General features: G+C 45.4%; 1 protein-coding gene across 2 annotated transcripts in view; it reads left to right on the forward strand.

Moving 5' to 3' along the window:
* Positions 1-17,414, forward strand: part of Akap12 (A-kinase anchoring protein 12) — a 90,556-nt gene that overhangs the window by 54,589 nt on the left and 18,553 nt on the right. Inside the window, exon 1 of one of the 2 annotated variants that reach the window (XM_021174116.2) lies at positions 12,076-12,233. The exons of the other annotated variant lie outside the window; for it this stretch is intronic. Coding sequence (XP_021029775.1) covers positions 12,209-12,233 — 25 coding nt within the window. The 5' untranslated portion in view covers positions 12,076-12,208. Of the gene's footprint in view, positions 1-12,075; positions 12,234-17,414 lie in introns of those variants that run through there. 2 annotated transcript variants of the gene reach the window in all.

The following is a 17,414-nucleotide window of genomic DNA, read 5'->3' on the forward strand; positions in this document are numbered from 1 at the left end:
GGCGTTTTCTCAAGCTCTGTCCTGTCTCGTTGATGTTTTGAAAACTGTAGTGAGGGCTGGTGAGATGGCTCAGTGGGTAAGAGCACCCGACTGCTCTTCCGAAGGTCAGGAGTTCAAGTCCCAGCAACCACATGGTGGCTCACAACCATCCGTAACGAGATCTTATTCCCTCTTCTGGAGTGTCTGAGAACAGCTTATGTGTACTTACATATAATAAATAAATAAACAAATAAATAAATCTTTAAAAAAAAAAAAGAAAACTGTAGTGAACTAAGCTTTGAACTCAGGGGAAAGTCTTTAGGTGTGCCATCCTGAGAACTCATTTAGATTCACTCCTGCTGGTGTTAAAATAGTCCAGGCAATCCTCCTGCCTCAGCTTCCTAAGTGCTGAGATTACAGGTGCATGTCACTGTACTCTGCTTCTACTTTCTCTTAATCACACACACATGCACACACACACACATGCACACACGCACATATGTACACAGGCATGCAGACGGCCTTCATTTAGATACATCTCCATATATCTGTGGAGTCCATTTCTGTCTGTAAAATGAGTAACCTCTGAAGGCTGACTCATCAGGGTCACTCCTTTGGGCCTTAGAACGACAGAGGATTAGCTCATGCAGATACCTGAGCCTTGGACAGGTGCTTAAATGTCATTATGCCTATTTATAAATTATCTCAGTGGCTTTTCTTAATCTGATACTAAAAGTCATTTTGCTGGATGTGAAGTTTTAATCGTAATTGGATAAAAGGTTCATGAGGGGGCATTTTATTCAATACTATCTCGCCTCAGAGGCATTTGCGTATGAGGAGCAAGGTTAATGGCTTTATAAACGAATGTCGCCACAAGGTGTCACGTGAATCTCTAGTATGTTAGTGCTGCTGAGTTCCTGGAAGGCTAGGACTGGGAAAGAAGAGTGGATGGAAATGATGTTGACAAAAGCCATTGCTTCCTGTCAGCTAGCTAATTCTAGCGGTGCCGAGTACAGATGGCTATGGTTTTATGCAGCTCGGTTCACCACTCCATTTAGAGTTATGTTCTTTGTGAGGATGGTGTAGGGGTCCGTACAGCAAGCGTCCGAGTGACTTTCTGACACAGTGAAGAAATACCTAAGGATGTTAAATGGCCAAGAGAAAGAAACCTTGGCTTACTGCTTTAGAGGCCTCAGTCCAAGCCTGGGCCATCCACTGCTTTGGTCTCAGGTAGGTGGGTGTGCCAAATAGCCAGGACCAGAGCATGTAATGGGACGAGATGCTCATCTCCTGCTGGGAAGCAAAAGGAGCAGGAAGGGGGTTGTCCTATAATCCATTCTAGGAGTATGTCCCCAATAACTTAAGGTCCTCCCAGTACAGTCCTACTCCTGAAGGCCTGTGGTATCCTCCAATCACACCACCCTGTGATGTCTTCAGCAACCAAGGCACAGCAGTTAGGCAGAGAAATGCATTCTCTTGGCTTAGCACGCAGCCTCGGGGCAAGCGAGATGGTTGAGCAGGTAACTGCAATTGTCGGACAAGCCTGGCGCCCTGCCTTCGATTCCCTGGAGCTGGCAGAGAAGTCAAGGGAGAGAACTGACTCTACAATGTTGTCCTCCACATGCACACCCACACAGACACATAGGAAACCTGCAGACATGTGCAATCAATACGTGATGACTGAAAATTGTTTTCCATCTGAGGCCAGCTTGGTAGTGAGCTTCAGGCCAACCAGGTCTCAAAAACAAACAAGCAAACAAACAAACATCCCCCTTCCCCGTGTGTGCTTATACTTTGAGTTTTTTTCTGACTGCTATTGCTACTCAAATGTCTGTATAGAATATATATGTTATTCAAAACATAGTGAGTGCTGGGATTAAAGACAGGGATCACCGTGCATGGCTGCTTTAATGTATCTTTAACATTTTTAAATGACCTCTCTTTCTGTCTGTCTCTCTGTCTCTCTCTGTCTCTGTCTCTGTCTCTGTCTCTCTGTCTCTCTCTGTGTTTATGTGCTCATAGAGTTCACTGCAGTTGATATTCTTTTTTTCACTCTGTGAGTCCGAGGGATCGAACTTAGGTCACCAGGCTTGAGAGCAAGCATTTTGGGGGTTTTTTTTTTGGGGGGGGGTTCTTTGTTTTGGCTGAGCTGTCTTGCCTTCCAGCTTTGCTGTATCATAACACAGGTGTGTCATGTTTAGAAAAGTGCCAAGTGTGTGGCCATTGCCTCACTGTACGAGTCCGCCGGGGCCGCTAGAATAAAACTCTAGAGCAGATGATGTAACGACTAAAGACGACATTTTTCCTTCCCATAGTCTGAATGGTTTCAACACCTCCTGAGGTCTCTCCTTGGCTTGTAGATGATTGCTTTCTTGCTATCCTTCCCTACATTGTCTTTCCTTTCTACATTCCTGGGTGTCTTTAATTGTCCAAATTTCTTCTCGTGAGGATACCAGATGGTTTGGGTTAGAGCCCACCTTAAGTGACCTCATTTTTAAACCCTTTGTTTGTTTAATCATTTTATGTTATATTTTATTTTTAAAGATTCCCTGAGTTGCCCATGCTAGCCTTGAACTTGTTCTATAGCCCAGGCTATTCTCAGACTCTCTAGGTAGAGCCACCATATTTGGCTTAATTGGCTATTTAAAGGCCTTTTCTCTTCAGAGCCTAGGGCTGTGGCTCAGTTGTAATGTTTACTTAGCATGCACTCTGGGTTCTCTCCCTGGAACTACATTAAATTGAGGTATGGTGGCACAGGAGATAATGAAAAGGGGGTCAGATGTTCAAGGTCACCCTCAGCCACATTAGCCCATTCAGGGCCAACTCACACTTTGTGAGTCCTTATTTCTAAAACTGGGGGTGGAGGGGAAGGGGGCAGTTAGCTTAACATCCTATGATTGTCAAATTTGGGACCAAGAGGCCTAAGGAGAAGAGAGAAGAGAGTCACAGGGCTGGTGTGTCAGGTCCTACCCGCTGTGTCTGCTGCTTCTGGGGAGTTTTGTGTGTGTGTGTGTGTGTGTGTGTGTGTGTGTGTGTGTGTTTTGTTTTGTTTTGTTTTGTTTTGTTTTGTTTTGTTTTGTTTTTTCCATAAAAGGAGGCCTGAAAATCTGCCTGTCTCCAGGGAGTCACAGGGCTGGTGTGTCAGGTCCTACCCGCTGTGTCTGCTGCTTCTGGGGAGTTTTGTGTGTGTGTGTTTTGTTTTGTTTTGTTTTGTTTTGTTTTGTTTTTTCCATAAAAGGAGGCCTGAAAATCTGCCTGTCTCCAGGGCTAACTTCTAAGCTCCGCAGAGCAAACTCCACCTCCCTTTCCGAAGGCAGTCCTCTAAGTATTTGCAAACATCAATCACGGTCCGCTTTCATCTTCCCTAATATCTCCAGAGAAAAGAAGCTGCCTTGCATTAAAAGAAAAGACGCCAGGACTTACGTATGTTTCCAAGAGGAATGTGCCTGGTGGAAGCTTGCCAAAACTAACTGGACCTCACTATTACTAGTTCTCATTTTTAAGCTTATCTCTCACTCTCTTTAAAATGTAAGAGTAAAGCCAGGCATGGGACTGCAGGCCTGCAACCCCCAGCACTTGAGAGGTAAAATCAGGAACACGAGTTCAAGATCCTGTTCTACTATATATTGAGTTCAAGGCTAGCCTGGGATACAGTTTGTAACAGTTTGAATATGCTTGGCCTAGGAAGTGACACTATTAGATGTGGCCTTGTTGGAGAAGGTGCGTTACTGTGGGCGTGGGTTTTAAAACCCTCATCCTAGCTGCCTGGAAGCCAGTTTTCTCCTAGCAGCCTTCAGATGAAGATATCGAACTCTCAGCTCCTACACCATGCCTGCCTAGATGCTGCCATGCTCCCACCTTGATGGTAATGGACTGAACCTCTGAACTTGTAAGCCAGCCCCACATATATGTTGTCCTTTATAGGAGTTGCCTTGGTCATGGTGTCTCTTCACAGCAGTAAAACCCTAACTAAGACACTATTAAAAAACTAAACCAACAAAAGGGCTGGGGAGATAGTTCAGTTGGTAAACATGCCTGTGGACTTCAGTACAATCCCCCAGAACCTATATTTAAAAAGCCAAGTGTGGTATGGAGCGTGCTTGAAATCCTGATGCCAGGGAGGCCAAGGTAAGAGCGTCCCTGGGACTTGGTGGCTAGTCAGTCTACTCTACTTGGTGTGTTCTAGGCCAGTGAGAGACCCTGCCTTTTTGTTTGTTTGTTTGTTTGTTGTTTTTCGAGACAGGGTTTCTCTGTGTAGTCTTGGCTGTCTTGGAACTCACTTTGTAGACCAGGCTGGCCTCGAACTCAGAAATCCTCCTGCCTCCCGAGTGCTGGGATTAAAGGCGTGTGCCACCATGCCCGGCAAGAGACCCTGCCTTTTAAATTAAAAAATATATATAATTTTATTTTATTTTAGGTGTACAGGTATTTTGCCTACATGTCTGTTTACCATGTGGGTGCTGGGAACCTAACCCAGGTTCTCTGCAAGAGCAGCGAATGCTCTTAACTGCTGAGCCGTCCTTCCGGCCCCAGTGAGATGGCTCAGTGGGTAAGAGCACCCGACTGCTCTTCCGAGGGTACAGAGTTCAAATCCCAGCAACCACATGGTGGCTCACAACCATCCGCAACGAGATCTGGCGCCCTCTTCTGGAGTGTCTGAAGACAGCTACAGTGTACTTACATATAATAAATAAATAAATCTTTAAAAAAAAAAAACTGTTATTGTTATTACATTTAGCCCCTCTCCCCTCTCTCCCTCCACCCCCTGCCTCTCTCTCTGGAGCAATTTATAGCAGTCAGGTCTCTCCACCAAGTGGGGTACAGGGATCTAACTGAAGTCATCAGCCTTGGCAGGGAGTTCCTTTTCTACCCTCTGAGCCATCTTGCCTAGAGGTCACTTTTCAGGACACTTGGCTAGAATGCACGAGGCCCTAAGCAATCCCTAGTAGAAACACAAACAAAATATCCCAAAAATCAGTCAAGAGTGTCCAACCTCACCAGGTCCTCACCATGACAGAATGCTAACTGCAGACCTCTGGCCTTCAGAGTGATGGGAAATGAGCCCTGGGTGTCCGTCCGGGAGCTGTGTGCCAGGTTTATGGTGCTTTGTGTCACTGCCCAAGCCAACTGAGATAGTCAGTGAATGAACTTTTAAAGAAGTGTATCGTTTCATCGTGACTCTCAAATCTTGGCTCCGAGTTTTCCCCTCGCTGAGTTAATTTCCGTTCAGTGTGTTCAGACACATTGGGATTCCATCAGGGTCAGCATGATGGATACGCTGCTGTCCAACCTGCCCTTGTCCAGACATCCCCTGTGTGCTTCCTGGAGACTTCAGCCTCCTGAAGCTCACAGAAAACAATCTCCAGGATCCATTTCCACTTGATAAGCTGTCAGCTAGAAATGCAGACAGCTCACCTGGGGGAGGTTCATTTTCCCCTTGTCTCAGTCACTGCTCTATTGGTGTGCAGAGACAGCATGCTCAACCAACTATTATAAAAGAAATCATTTAACTGGGCGCTCGCTTACAGGGTTAGAGGGTTTGTCCTTTATTGGCATGGCAGGGGCATGGAGGGGCCATGGTGGCACACCTGGTGCTGGAGCAGTAGCTTATAGTTACATCCTGATCTGAAGACAGAGAGGGGGAGGGAGAGAAATACTGGGCAGGATGTGTGAAACTATCCAGGCTTTTGAAACCACCAAGCCCACTCCTACTGTCACATTTGCTCTAGCAAGGCCATGCCCACTGCAGTAAAGCCACACCTCCTAATCCTTCTCAAACAGTACTACTCCCTGACGACTAAGCATGCACGCATGTGTGTGTGTGTGTGTGTATTGTATATATATAATTATATATATATGGCAAATCCTCAGCTTTTTCCTTTGTGTTTTCCAACGTGGTTACTTGAAGGTTTGAGGCTGGCTATTGTGTGGTTTGGGGCTCTCATTCTTATTGACATAGATCCTGCTGTCACAGAGAATCAGTGAGTGCCATGTATGTAATCACTATTATTTCTTCTGAGTCTGTAGCTTCAAATTACCCTTCTCCCCACTCCTCTTGACTAAGACAAGCTACAGGTGTCTAGTTAGCTGTCTGATGTGGGAGCTGGGAGTGAAGCCTGGGTCCTCGGAGGGAGCAGCAGGCACTCTCAGCTGCCGGTCCATCCTCCAGCCCTCCTTCAGATTGGGTTTTTTCATTTTCCTCTATGCTTTTGAAGTGTTTTAAAATTTCATGCTCTCCAGATTATTTATTTGGATTTTTAAAACTTAAATAACCATATCTGTGTTAACATATCCAATGCATCTGGACCATAAAATTCAATTAGCTAGTGCTCTTGCTGCTTAGGGCAGAGACTCAGAGCCCAGTAGAACCAGCTATCCTGTCGATAACTTGTCAGTATCCCTTCAGATATTCAGTATAGCCTTTAATCCTTGCACTTTAGAAGTAAAGACGGGCAGATCTCTGAGTTCAGGACAGTCAGGGCTACCCAGAGAGATCCAGTCTAATATTAGGTATACATAGTACATCCTCTGGAACTGCAGATTCCACACTTAATCAGTCAACCATAGGATCAGCTAGCCTCCGAACAATCGTGTGCGTGTGTGTCTGTGTGTCTGTGTGTGCGTGTGTCTGTGTGTCTGTGTGTGTGTGTCTGTGTGTGTGTGTCTGTCTGTCTGTGTGTGTGTGTGTGTGTGTGTGTCTGTGTGTGTCTGTCCGTCCTTGCACACGTGCTTGGCTGGGATGCTCTGAAGGTGCAGACATCTTCGGTTATTATTGCTAAGTAATCCAGAATGGCTACTGTTACCCTGGGATGGTTTGCAGTCCATTGGGTGTTGTAAGTAATCCAGGAGTGATTTAAAGTTTACTGTTGAGAGCAGGGCATGGGGACTCCCATATCTGTAATCTCAGCATGGGGGGAGCCAAAACAGGAAAGTTGAGATTTGAGGCTAACCTGGGCTATACAAACAGTAAGACCCTGTCTCAAAACAAAACAAAAACATACAGACAGCCAGATGTAGTTGTGCATGTGTGTTCATTTCTGCACTTGGGAGATGGGAAAATAAGGAATTCAAGGCCAGCCTGGTATGTCAGAACAGACAAGCAGGAAACCAGCAAACCCAAAGCGGTAGGAAGTCAGTTGTTGGTGGTCTCTTGCAGTATGCATTGTGCAAGACTGTGCGGCACATTACGCATGGAGGTCACAGATGCTCAGCCACCAGGTAATAATAGCCCTGTACCCCAAAGGATCTTGGTAACCCTTTTCTGCTCCCAAACAGCAGTGTGCCCTAGACCATAGCGTCCACAGTTGATACTAGCAGGGACTGACTGCTCCCAGAACTCGATCTCTGAGTGAGTCACAGGCTTAGGGGAAGCCTTTCCCTTTCCATGTGTGATCCGCCTCCCCTCTTTCTGGTTTTCTTTAGCTGTGTAATGTCTGTGTGTCATTTTTCCCCATTGTGACAAAATGTTATTATCTTAGCTTTTTGTGGATTGGGGTTCAGATTTGGTTTTGTTAGATAGTCTTGGTTGGGCTAGTGTTTGATATGTAGCCTAGGTTGGCCTCAAAGATGGCAATCCTCTTGCCTCAGTCCTCTGGGTCCTGGGATTTACAGGTGTAAGCCACAAGTGCTGACTGCCTTCACCACTTTTAAGTTTTTAAGTTTTCTTCTATGTGTATGGGTGTTTGGTCTGCATATATACCTCTGTGTGTGTGTGTGTGTGTGTGTGTGTGTGTGTGTGTATGATGTCTTCAGAGGACATCTATCGGGTCCTCTGGAACTGAAGTTATAGACAGTTGTGCACAGCCTCATAGGGTGTGAGAACTGAACCTGGGTCCAGCCCCCACAAACTCCATTTTTAATCACTACTATTTCCTTACACAGACCCACTATAGTGTAAGATCCACTGTACTTGTTTCAGCCTGTTGTTAGTTGGTGGGCACACTAAAGTTGTTTTTAAAGACACAGCTTTACACTTTGTTCCTAACGTCAGTACAAATGGTCCAGATTCTCCTCTGATTGTGCATTCTCATGCTCTTGGGTGCATATTTGTTGCTGGGTCATCCGGCAGCTGTGTTAGGCTTTGGGGAAGTCCCAGGCACTTTCCACATCAGTTTCCCTTGCTGCCAGCAACAGCTTCTTCATGGTTATTGTCGTCATTTGGCTATTAGCATCCTGGGGGGTGTGAAGTGGTTTTAATTTACATATTTATAATGGATAATGATGTTGAACATCTTCTCATCGGTTTATTAACATTTATCTTAAAGATTTATTTTAATTAAACAACAACTTTTCTTTTGCCCAGCCATGCTTTAATTCCAGCACTCAGGAGGCAAAGACATGTGGATCTCTGAGTTTAAGGCCAGCTGGTCTATAGAGCAAGTTCCAGGACAGTTAAGGCTACACAGAAGAAACCCTGTCTCAACAAAAGAAAAGAAATGAACAAAAACCTTTTCTTCTGAGATTTGTTTGTTTGTTTGTTTGTTTGTTTGTTTGTTTGTTTTTCGAGACAGGGTTTCTCTGTGTAGCCCTGGCTGTCCTGGAACTCACTCTGTAGACCAGGCTGGCCTCGAACTGCCTGCCTCTGCCCCTCCAAGAGCTGGGATTAAAGGTATGTGCCACCACTGCTTGTTGAGATTTTCTTGACTTTCATTTTATGTGTGTGTTTATCTTAATGTATATCTGTGGCTGTATTGCCAGAGGAGGCTCTAAGATGAGTCTGGAGTTATAGGTGGTCATGAGCCACCATCTAGGTTCTGGAATTGAACCTTGGTCCTTCCAAAGAACAGCCAGTATTCTTAACCCTTGAGCTATCTCAACAACCCCTTCTTTTCAAACTATGTGGATATTTGTGGATATCTGTGTATATTTGTGGATATCTGTGTATATTTGTGGATATTTGTGTATATCTGTGGATATGTGCATATGTAAGTGTGGGTTTCCTCCGGAGTACAGAAGAGGATATCAGATCCCCTGGAACTGGAGTTACGGTTGTTAATAGTTATGGTTGTTGTAAGCCACCTAAGATGGGTACTGGAAGGCAGATCTCTGAGTTCGAGGCTAGCCTGGTCTACAGAATGAGTTCCAGGACAACCAGGGCTACACAGAGAAACGCTATCTTGAAAAACCAAAAATAAAATAAATAAATAAATAAAATAAAATAGAGTTACTTTTTGCCGGGTGGTGGTGGCACATGCCTTTAATCCCAGCACTTGGGAGGCAGAGGCAGGTGGATCTCTGAGTTAGAGGCCAGCCTGGTCTACAAAGTGAGTTCCAGGACAGCCAGGACAGAGAAACCCTGGGGGGGGGGGGGAGAAAAAAGATGGGTGCTGGATGCAAGAACAACATCCTCTTTTAATGACTCAGCTACCATCCCGCTAGCCCCACATTTGTATCTCGTCTGTTTCTTTCTTTCTTTGCTTATTTGAAACATGGTCCAATAGTTTAGCTGGCCTGAGGGTAGCCTTGAACTCCTGATCTTCCTCTACTACCTAAGTGCTGCTATTACCGATGTGTGCTGTTATGTGCATCTCTGTATATCTTAAAGAAGTTATATGCTGTACTCAGATTGTTTGTCCTGTTACTTTATTTTTTATTTTTTGGGAGAGTCTCATGTGGCCCAGGCTGGCCTCAAAGTCATTATGTAGCTGAGGCTAGCCTTCTGTCCACAGTGATGGAATTACACATGTACACCATCCCTGGCTGCCCCCTTTCCTTGCTGAGACTGTGTTATTACAAAGTTCTTAAAATGTCCATAGAAATCTTTCCTTGTGTGTAATCTCTTTACTAGCATTTCTGGTTAGCATCTCTAGCTCTCCTTTGCTGTCCTGGGCCTCTGAACATGAACTGTAAGTAACAGTAGCTATGAGGAGCCCCCCATGAGTTCCCAAATCACTCTTTCCAGACATTGCCCCAGGATGCTGCTTCTTTGTGTTCAACATTGGGGAGTCCCCATTCTTCTCACAGGCCAGCTCTATCCTTGTACCCCCCAGGGGTTGCCACTCTCAACTAAGTATCCTAAGGTCATAATATCTGATTAGCCCCCAGTGGATTTCAGCACAACAAAAGTGGAACATGACCTTGGCAAATATTTGTTGACTGAATCATGCAGATTTAAGAAACCCCCAGCAAGCACATCTTCCACCAAGTGATGGGCATATATTCTGTCATCTTTGCTTTGGGTGGTGATGCCTGGCTCTAAATTGTCTCGTTTCACATGAGTGGAAAGGAGTAGATGTCAAGGGAAAGGTGCCTGCCCTTGTCGTGACCCCTCTGTCTGACCTTTCCTTCTGCCTTTGTCCTGATTGATGGTTTTCCATTTTAAGGCTAGCCCCAGAGGAACTTGCTGACGGTCACGGCCATATATACTCCCTGTCCTTCATTACACAGGGAGGTAGTGATTCCAGATAACTGTGTTGGGAGAGTCAGCCTCTAGCACAGCGTCCATTGCGCTGCCTTTGAGCCTTAGCTGCCTCTCTTTGAACCTCATTTGAGGAGTGTATTGTCACCTGCGTTATGAAAGCAAAGATCTCGCCTTACTTAGCCTGTTCTTAAAAGAGTGTTTTGTCTGAATTTTGTATCTGGTGAATTTTCCCCTTAGCTATCAAAGTGGCATCGCTGTTGTTAGAATTTGGGGTCAGAAGGGAAGGTGTTGGTGATGCAGTTATGTAAACCCGAATCCACAGAGGAGTGGAGTGACTGCCTTGTGCTGTCTACAACTGAATGCTGTGAACTGGTTCTGTATTCTTAGTTCCCTGGGGCTTCGGGGATCCTGGGATACTGTGGGGGAAGTGCCTAGTTTAATGTGGACCACTGACCCTGCATGTCGGGCTTCTTATCCATAAGCTACACAGCGGGAATAGATGGTGGGAAGAGATGTCTGGGTTGTCTTAAACCCCACCTATTGGAATGCAGAGGGCTAATGTCTGCTCCCAGATCTTAACCAACCAGGATAAGACCCATTGCCTGGCTTGCCTAGACTCACTGCCAGGTTGGGCGTTGGCTGGGAAGCCATCTGGATCTTTGTAATGCTGATATGTGTAACATTTTCTCATTGCCCAGGAGTTGTCCCTTTCTCGCTCTTTCTGGGCTGGAATGTGGTGCATTGTGCCTCCTGGTGGCAAGAAGCAGCAACCATCGTGGACGTCTGACAAATCTTTCTTTGAAAAAAAAATTTTTTTAATCCCCTTTTTATGTTGCTTGTCTCTGTCTACTCTTTTCCCGCACCGATCTCCCCGCTCCAGTCCCCTAAGTAGTCATGAACAGGGCCTTCGTGTCTGAAGAGAAGAGCAATAATATAACCTTTTATTTTGGGGTGGGGAGAGGTGGTTCGCTCCAACAGGCCAGTTGGACCTATCCTAACTGAAGATCCAGCTCATTTATTACTTGTGTTTTTGTAGAGAAACAATCTCAAGATTAACAGAAAAGAAATACCGGGCTGCCTGGATTTTTAATGCAGTTGTTTTATTTGCTATAGGCTTGTAAGTTAGAGGCAGGAGGACAGTGTTGGTGAAGTTTCAACCCAATGTTTAGCTCATTTCTACCACGAAAAGTAGAGAGACCCAAAGGTCCGATATTTCTGCTTTTTAGAAAGTTGTCTCGGTTAAATGCTGAAGACAGTTCGCTTTGTGACAACCCCTTGCAAAAGGCCTGAGATCGCAGAGAGTTGTGGGTCTTTACGCTGACCGGTGTGTAGGAAACGGTTGGCAACATACTATGGGCTTTAAAAAGGAAATGCCGCTTTGCACCTCATCCACCCTTAGAAATGGCGTTAAAAATTGGAGAATTTAATATCTGTGCAGTTATTGCCTTTACATAATTTTAAAAGTTTGAGATGCAGGAGTCGGTGCCAGGGATGAAGTCACCGCTTGGATCAAGTATTGATGCTCGGGGTCTGGCTCACCCCAGAGACCTAAAACTTCCTCCCGGGTCGCGACCGACCAGGCACAGAGACCAGCCTGTAAAATGGGGCACGTGACTTCCCCGGGTGGTGCAGCCAAGTCCCGACAGAGGAGTGGGCTGGCTGGCCGTGGGCGGGGCCTACGGCGTGGGCGGGGCCGTCCTATAATTAGCCGGAGAAGCGCTTCTCCAGTGCGCATTGCTGCACCTCCAGGGCTGGAGAGCCTCCTTGATGCTCTGAGGACTGCATTCCTTCTCATCTCACTGGTTAGCCGGGAGGAGACAGAGGAGAAGGAGACTTCCTGCCGTAAGAGGCCGGAAACTGTCACTAAATATGCTGGGGACTATTACCATCACAGGTAAGACTTCGGTGACTTTTCTTCCTGCTGATGTGACTCTGGAAGAAGAGTCTCTAGAGGTGAGCCGTGTGGCTGGAATTTTATTGGCTTTCAATTATCTCTCCCTACACTTTCACCGGGAGAGCATTCCATAGCCCCCCGGAAACCAATGAACCGCACATTTTATTTTTATTTAAACCAAAATCTTCCTGGAAGCGCTCACGGGACAATGCATCTGGTTGGGAGCTATATCCGTTCCCCTTAGAGTAGTGGGGGCTGTGCTGTTGAGAGAAGCCACAGCAGCTAGACGAGTTGAATCAGCGTCAGATTCGCTGTGGATAACCTGCCCTAGTCTTAATTTTAAAAGTTCCTATGTCTGAGAAATTGCAAGCGTTCAGTGCTTCCTAGAGCTCATTAAATAAGAACGTTGAGTGAAGTCGTGTATAAAAGTAGTGAAAATAATTATTTTTCCCATGCTTGTTTTCTAGGACTCTACTTGTGTGAGTTGTAATGTTATGCCAACTTCTAGAAGTGGGCAGTCTATGCCAGGCGTTCAGAATGCATTTGCAAATCCACTAACTTGGTGTTTGATAGTCTCAGCCTGCTCTATCTACTGAGACTGGGCTATATAGGAGAGTGTGTGTGTACGCCCACTTTCCCTTTTACACTCTTAGAAAATTAAACTCCACTTGCTAACTTACATTTACAAAAATGGCTCTGATTTAAATATTTAAGATGAATGCTGCTAAATCTGTTGTCTCAAAGTGGGGCGTAGACTTTCCAGGGCTTCCATATTTTTTCTCTGTGTGACTCTTCCCCCCAAAGCCGTGTCTCCCTGTGGAATTTTAAATGACTTCGAAAGTTTAGCAGAGCTAAAAATATCTCTCACTTCCTATAGTTTAGCTTGTTTATGCCGAGGGCTCTTTCATAGTCTGTCCCATCTGTAATGTCTCTAGTCTTTCTATTGCTGGCCAGGGTGGAAATTTATGAAACCTAGACATTAAAGATGTTTTTAAAAAAATGAATAGCATTCTTCTTCCAAGTTCATTAGGTGTTTTGTTTAAGATTAGTTTGTGATAATCTGTATATGTATGTGCCCGTCAGTCCGTGTATGAATACAGGTGCCCTCCAAAGTCAGAGATGTTGGATTCTCCTAGAGCCTATAGTTACAGGCACTTGGATATTGGGAACTGAATTTCTGGCCTCTTAAAGTGTTGTCTATTCTCTTATTCTCTTAACTGCTGCACCCTCTGTCCAGCCCGAGTCAGGGTGTCTGCATGGATGGATGGATGAACAACACTTTGAATGGGTCCTCTGAGATCTCCCTCTCTCCTGGCATTTTTTTTTGTGTATAAGGTGTTGTGTATTCCATGTTTTATTAATTTGTCTCGTGCTCAGTTTCTTGTGGGGAGGAGGGGGTTCCAGCGGGGAATCCCAGTGGAGCCACAGGCAGAATATTTAGAAGAACAGTTCAGTTTTTAAGGTAGTATTAAGTGGTTGGATCAATGGCTTTCTAGATTATACTTCACACTGTGCATATGGACAGTGCTGCCTGGTTTTATACTGTGCTTGGCCAGTAATCAGAAACTGCACAAGAGACTAAGCGTGGTGGTGCAGGATTCGCTTCCAGCACTCGGTGACGAGGCTAGCTGTGCTCCGTGCGTTCAAGACCAGTCTGGTCGATAATAGAGAGGTGCAGGAAGGCTGGTGTGACATGGAATAATTCTGCCTCAAAAGAAAGGAGGAAATAATGAAAGAATAACGAAAAAAAGAAAGAGCACAAATCTTTAATGGCAAGGGGTTGGAGATATAGCTCAGTTGGTAAAATGTTTGCTCTCATGCCTGAATCTGGAAGGAGAATCAGGAATTCAAAGCCCGGCTGGGATTCATGATACCTCATCTCAAAAACAAAAAAGATAAACTAGGGAGAAACAGAAAAGAACTGGGCAAGCAGCTACGGGGCAAGCAGCTTCTTCAAAGAGAATCTCAGTGTCTTTGTGTTTATGCTTTTGAGTTTGGGGGTTTTTGTTTTTTGGTAAGTTAACTGATTGAGGAAGATGTAGAAGATGAAGAAGATTTCTTTGTAGCCATTAAGAAGTTGGTCAGAGACGGGTGTGGTGGCGCACTCCTTTAGTCCCAGCACTTGGGAGGCAGAGGCAGGTGGATTTCTGAGTTCAAGGCCAGCCTGGTCTACAAAGTGAGTTCCAGGACAGCCAGAGCTACACAGAGNGGGAGGCAGAGGCAGGTGGATTTCTGAGTTCAAGGCCAGCCTGGTCTACAAAGTGAGTTCCAGGACAGCCAGAGCTACACAGAGAAACCCTGTCTTGGGAAAAAAAAAAAAGTAGGTCAGAGCTGGGCATGGTGATGTGAGCCTTCCATCCCAGCACTCAGGAGGCCAAGGCAGGCAGATCTCTGAGTTTGAGGCCAGCCTGATGTATAAAGCTAATTCTAGAACCACTTAGCCAAGGCTACACAGACTAACCCTGACTCAGAATGACAGACAGTTGTTCAGAATCTTAAAAGTAGTGAAGGCTTCTAAACTGCTTGTTTAAATAAAAGGGAAGAGAGTTTCTGTAGCATTGGAGAAGGAGCCTGGTGCTTTCGCTTTAAATGCAGGCAAGATGATGGAGTGTGTATAGCGACTACTTGGAACTCTGATTTCTTTGTTCCTTTCTTTCTTCCCTTTTTAAACATTTCTTTATTTATTTTATGTATGTGGGTACACTGTCACACCAGAAGGGGGCATTGGATCCCATTGCAGATGGTTGTGGTTTCTGGGAATTGAACTCAGGACCTCTGGAAGAGCAGTCAGTGCTCTTAGCCACTGAGCCCTTTCTCCAGCCCCGTGTTTTTAGTTCTAGAAGCAGGAGAAATCTTAGACATTTTCTATGGCCTCTCTTCCAGCTCACACAGACACCTGGGGTCCAGGCAGTACACGCTGAGTTAGGACCTGAGGGATTGCCCCACAGCACATGGCAACGTCATTCTGGGCTCCCAGTAGCATTAACTGGGCATAGAAACTAGAAAATAGTTGTTGGCGACATGATCGTGAGAAAGTGGCCCCTTCCCTGATGCACAGTGGTGCTGTGACAGCAAGGGACAGGGTCTCACCTAGCCTAAGCTGCTTCGAACTCCCTACTTAGCCAAGGATCACCCTTTCTGTGCCTTCCATTTCTGGCCCTCCTGTGTCTCCTTCCCAGTGAGGACTTACAGGACACTGCTACCACATCCAGTTTGTGCAGTGCTAGGAATGGCACCAGGGCTTTCATGCACACCAGGCAGGGGCACTCTCCCATCTGTGCCAACCCAAAGTTACTGCTTGCATTTTATTTATTACTAGGGTGTGTTCCTGCATGCGTACATGCGTGTGTGCACGAGAGAGATTATGCATACTTGCCAGAACTGCTTTCTGAGTTAAGAGAAAGTATCTTTCAGAGCTGGAGAGATGGTTCAGCGGTTATGAGCAGGACCTGAGGTGTGATCCCAGCACCCACATCAGGTGGCTCACGGTTGACTTTAACTTAACCTCAGCTCCAGGGAATGTGATACTCCTCCGTTCAGGTCCTTGTGGGACACCTGCATTCATGTGCACTCCTATACACTAACATCCACATATAAATAACATAATTAAAAATAAAATTTTAAGGCTTTTTTTTTTCTATTTTCATTCATTCACGCACATTTTTTTTAAGTTAACTGATAGTATCTTTACTTGATAAATTGAGCAAAAACATCATTCTTTTTTTTTTTTTAAGATTTATTTATTTATCATATGTAAGTACACTGTAGCTGACTTCAGACACACCAGAAAAGGGAGTCAGATCTCATTACGGATGGTTGTGAGCCACCATGTGGTTGCTGGGATTTGAACTCAGGACCTTTGGAAGACCAGTCAGTGCTCTTACCCGCTGAGCCATCTCGCCAGCCCCAACATTATTCTTTATCTTGCAAAGTAAATGGGGGATACAAGTGTGGAGGCTCACTCCTATACATCCAGCAGCACTTGGGAAACAGAGGCAGAGGATTAACTCTGGTTTGAGGCTAGCCTGGGCTACAAAGTGTGTCTTTTTTTGAAAAAATGGAGAGAGAGGGGAAGAGCCAGTGATGTCTTTGAAGGGGGGTGGGGTGGGCAAGAGCCAGTGAGATGTACATTTTTTTAATTAAACAAAACAAAACCTAAGCCACAGAAGCATTTGTGCATGCTGCAGAGAACTTACAATGCAGTCTTCTATGCACATTGTTGGTGGGGAGCACAGGTATGCTGCACAGGGCTGGGGCAGTGTCAGTGCTGGTTCTGCTCTGTGATGAGCACAGAACAGTAGTCCAGAGAGTTGAGGCACTGCACTGGCCTCTGCTGCCGTTAACTCTGTATTTTTGGTGCTTGGTGGGCTCCACTGTTTGTTTCCAACAATTGGGAAAACCCTGAGTGGTGAGCTTCCTCGTGTCATAAAAGGAAGTTACCCACGCCTAGCTTCAGAGTACCTCATAGAGGATCTCTTTCCGAAGGCATAGATGATGCTGTCAGGGCAGCCTTGCATCAAGGTGGCCAAAGAGCCGCATAGTAATGGTGTCACCTGGATGGTTCTTTTACATTTCGGTGTTAAGCTCCGATAAGCAGCTTTTCTGCCTGGTGGCTTCGTGGCTGATGAGCGCCAGGACGAGCAGAGTTGAGCTGGGCGTGTTTTGATATAAGGGGTGGGTTCAGAATGCAGAGAATTCCTGGAAAGACTCCAGGAGCTCGTGGGGGGAGAGTTAAACAGTTCCAGATGTCCCACACAGTAAGTTGTGCCTGGGGACAGACAGCACTGGCTATTCTAAACCTGGATATTGAATATTATAGTTTTTGTGGTGTTGCACCTTTTGTTTGTTTGTTTTTAAAAAGTGGTGTCACCTAAACTCTTAACCGCTGATTAAAATATTTAACGTTTCTGTGAAATACAGGAGAAAAGTTTTTTTTTTTTTCTTTTAAGCTTCCAAATTGTGTGTGTGTGTGTGTGTGTGTGTGTGTGTGTGTGTGTGTGTGTATCTCCATCTCCTAAGTGTGGTTGTCTCTTGACATCTGTGGGGAATTAGTTCCAAGACTCCCTTAAAATGTGTCCATTAGAGAAAAAGTGATTTTATTCAACTAGCCCATGCCATTTGTGCTTTTAAACACTCCTAGAGTCCTTGCACCACCTGTAAATCGTTGTTCCACTGCTGTAC

This window comes from Mus caroli, chromosome 10, assembly GCF_900094665.2.
Source record: "Mus caroli chromosome 10, CAROLI_EIJ_v1.1, whole genome shotgun sequence".
Lineage (NCBI taxonomy): Eukaryota > Metazoa > Chordata > Mammalia > Rodentia > Muridae > Mus > Mus caroli.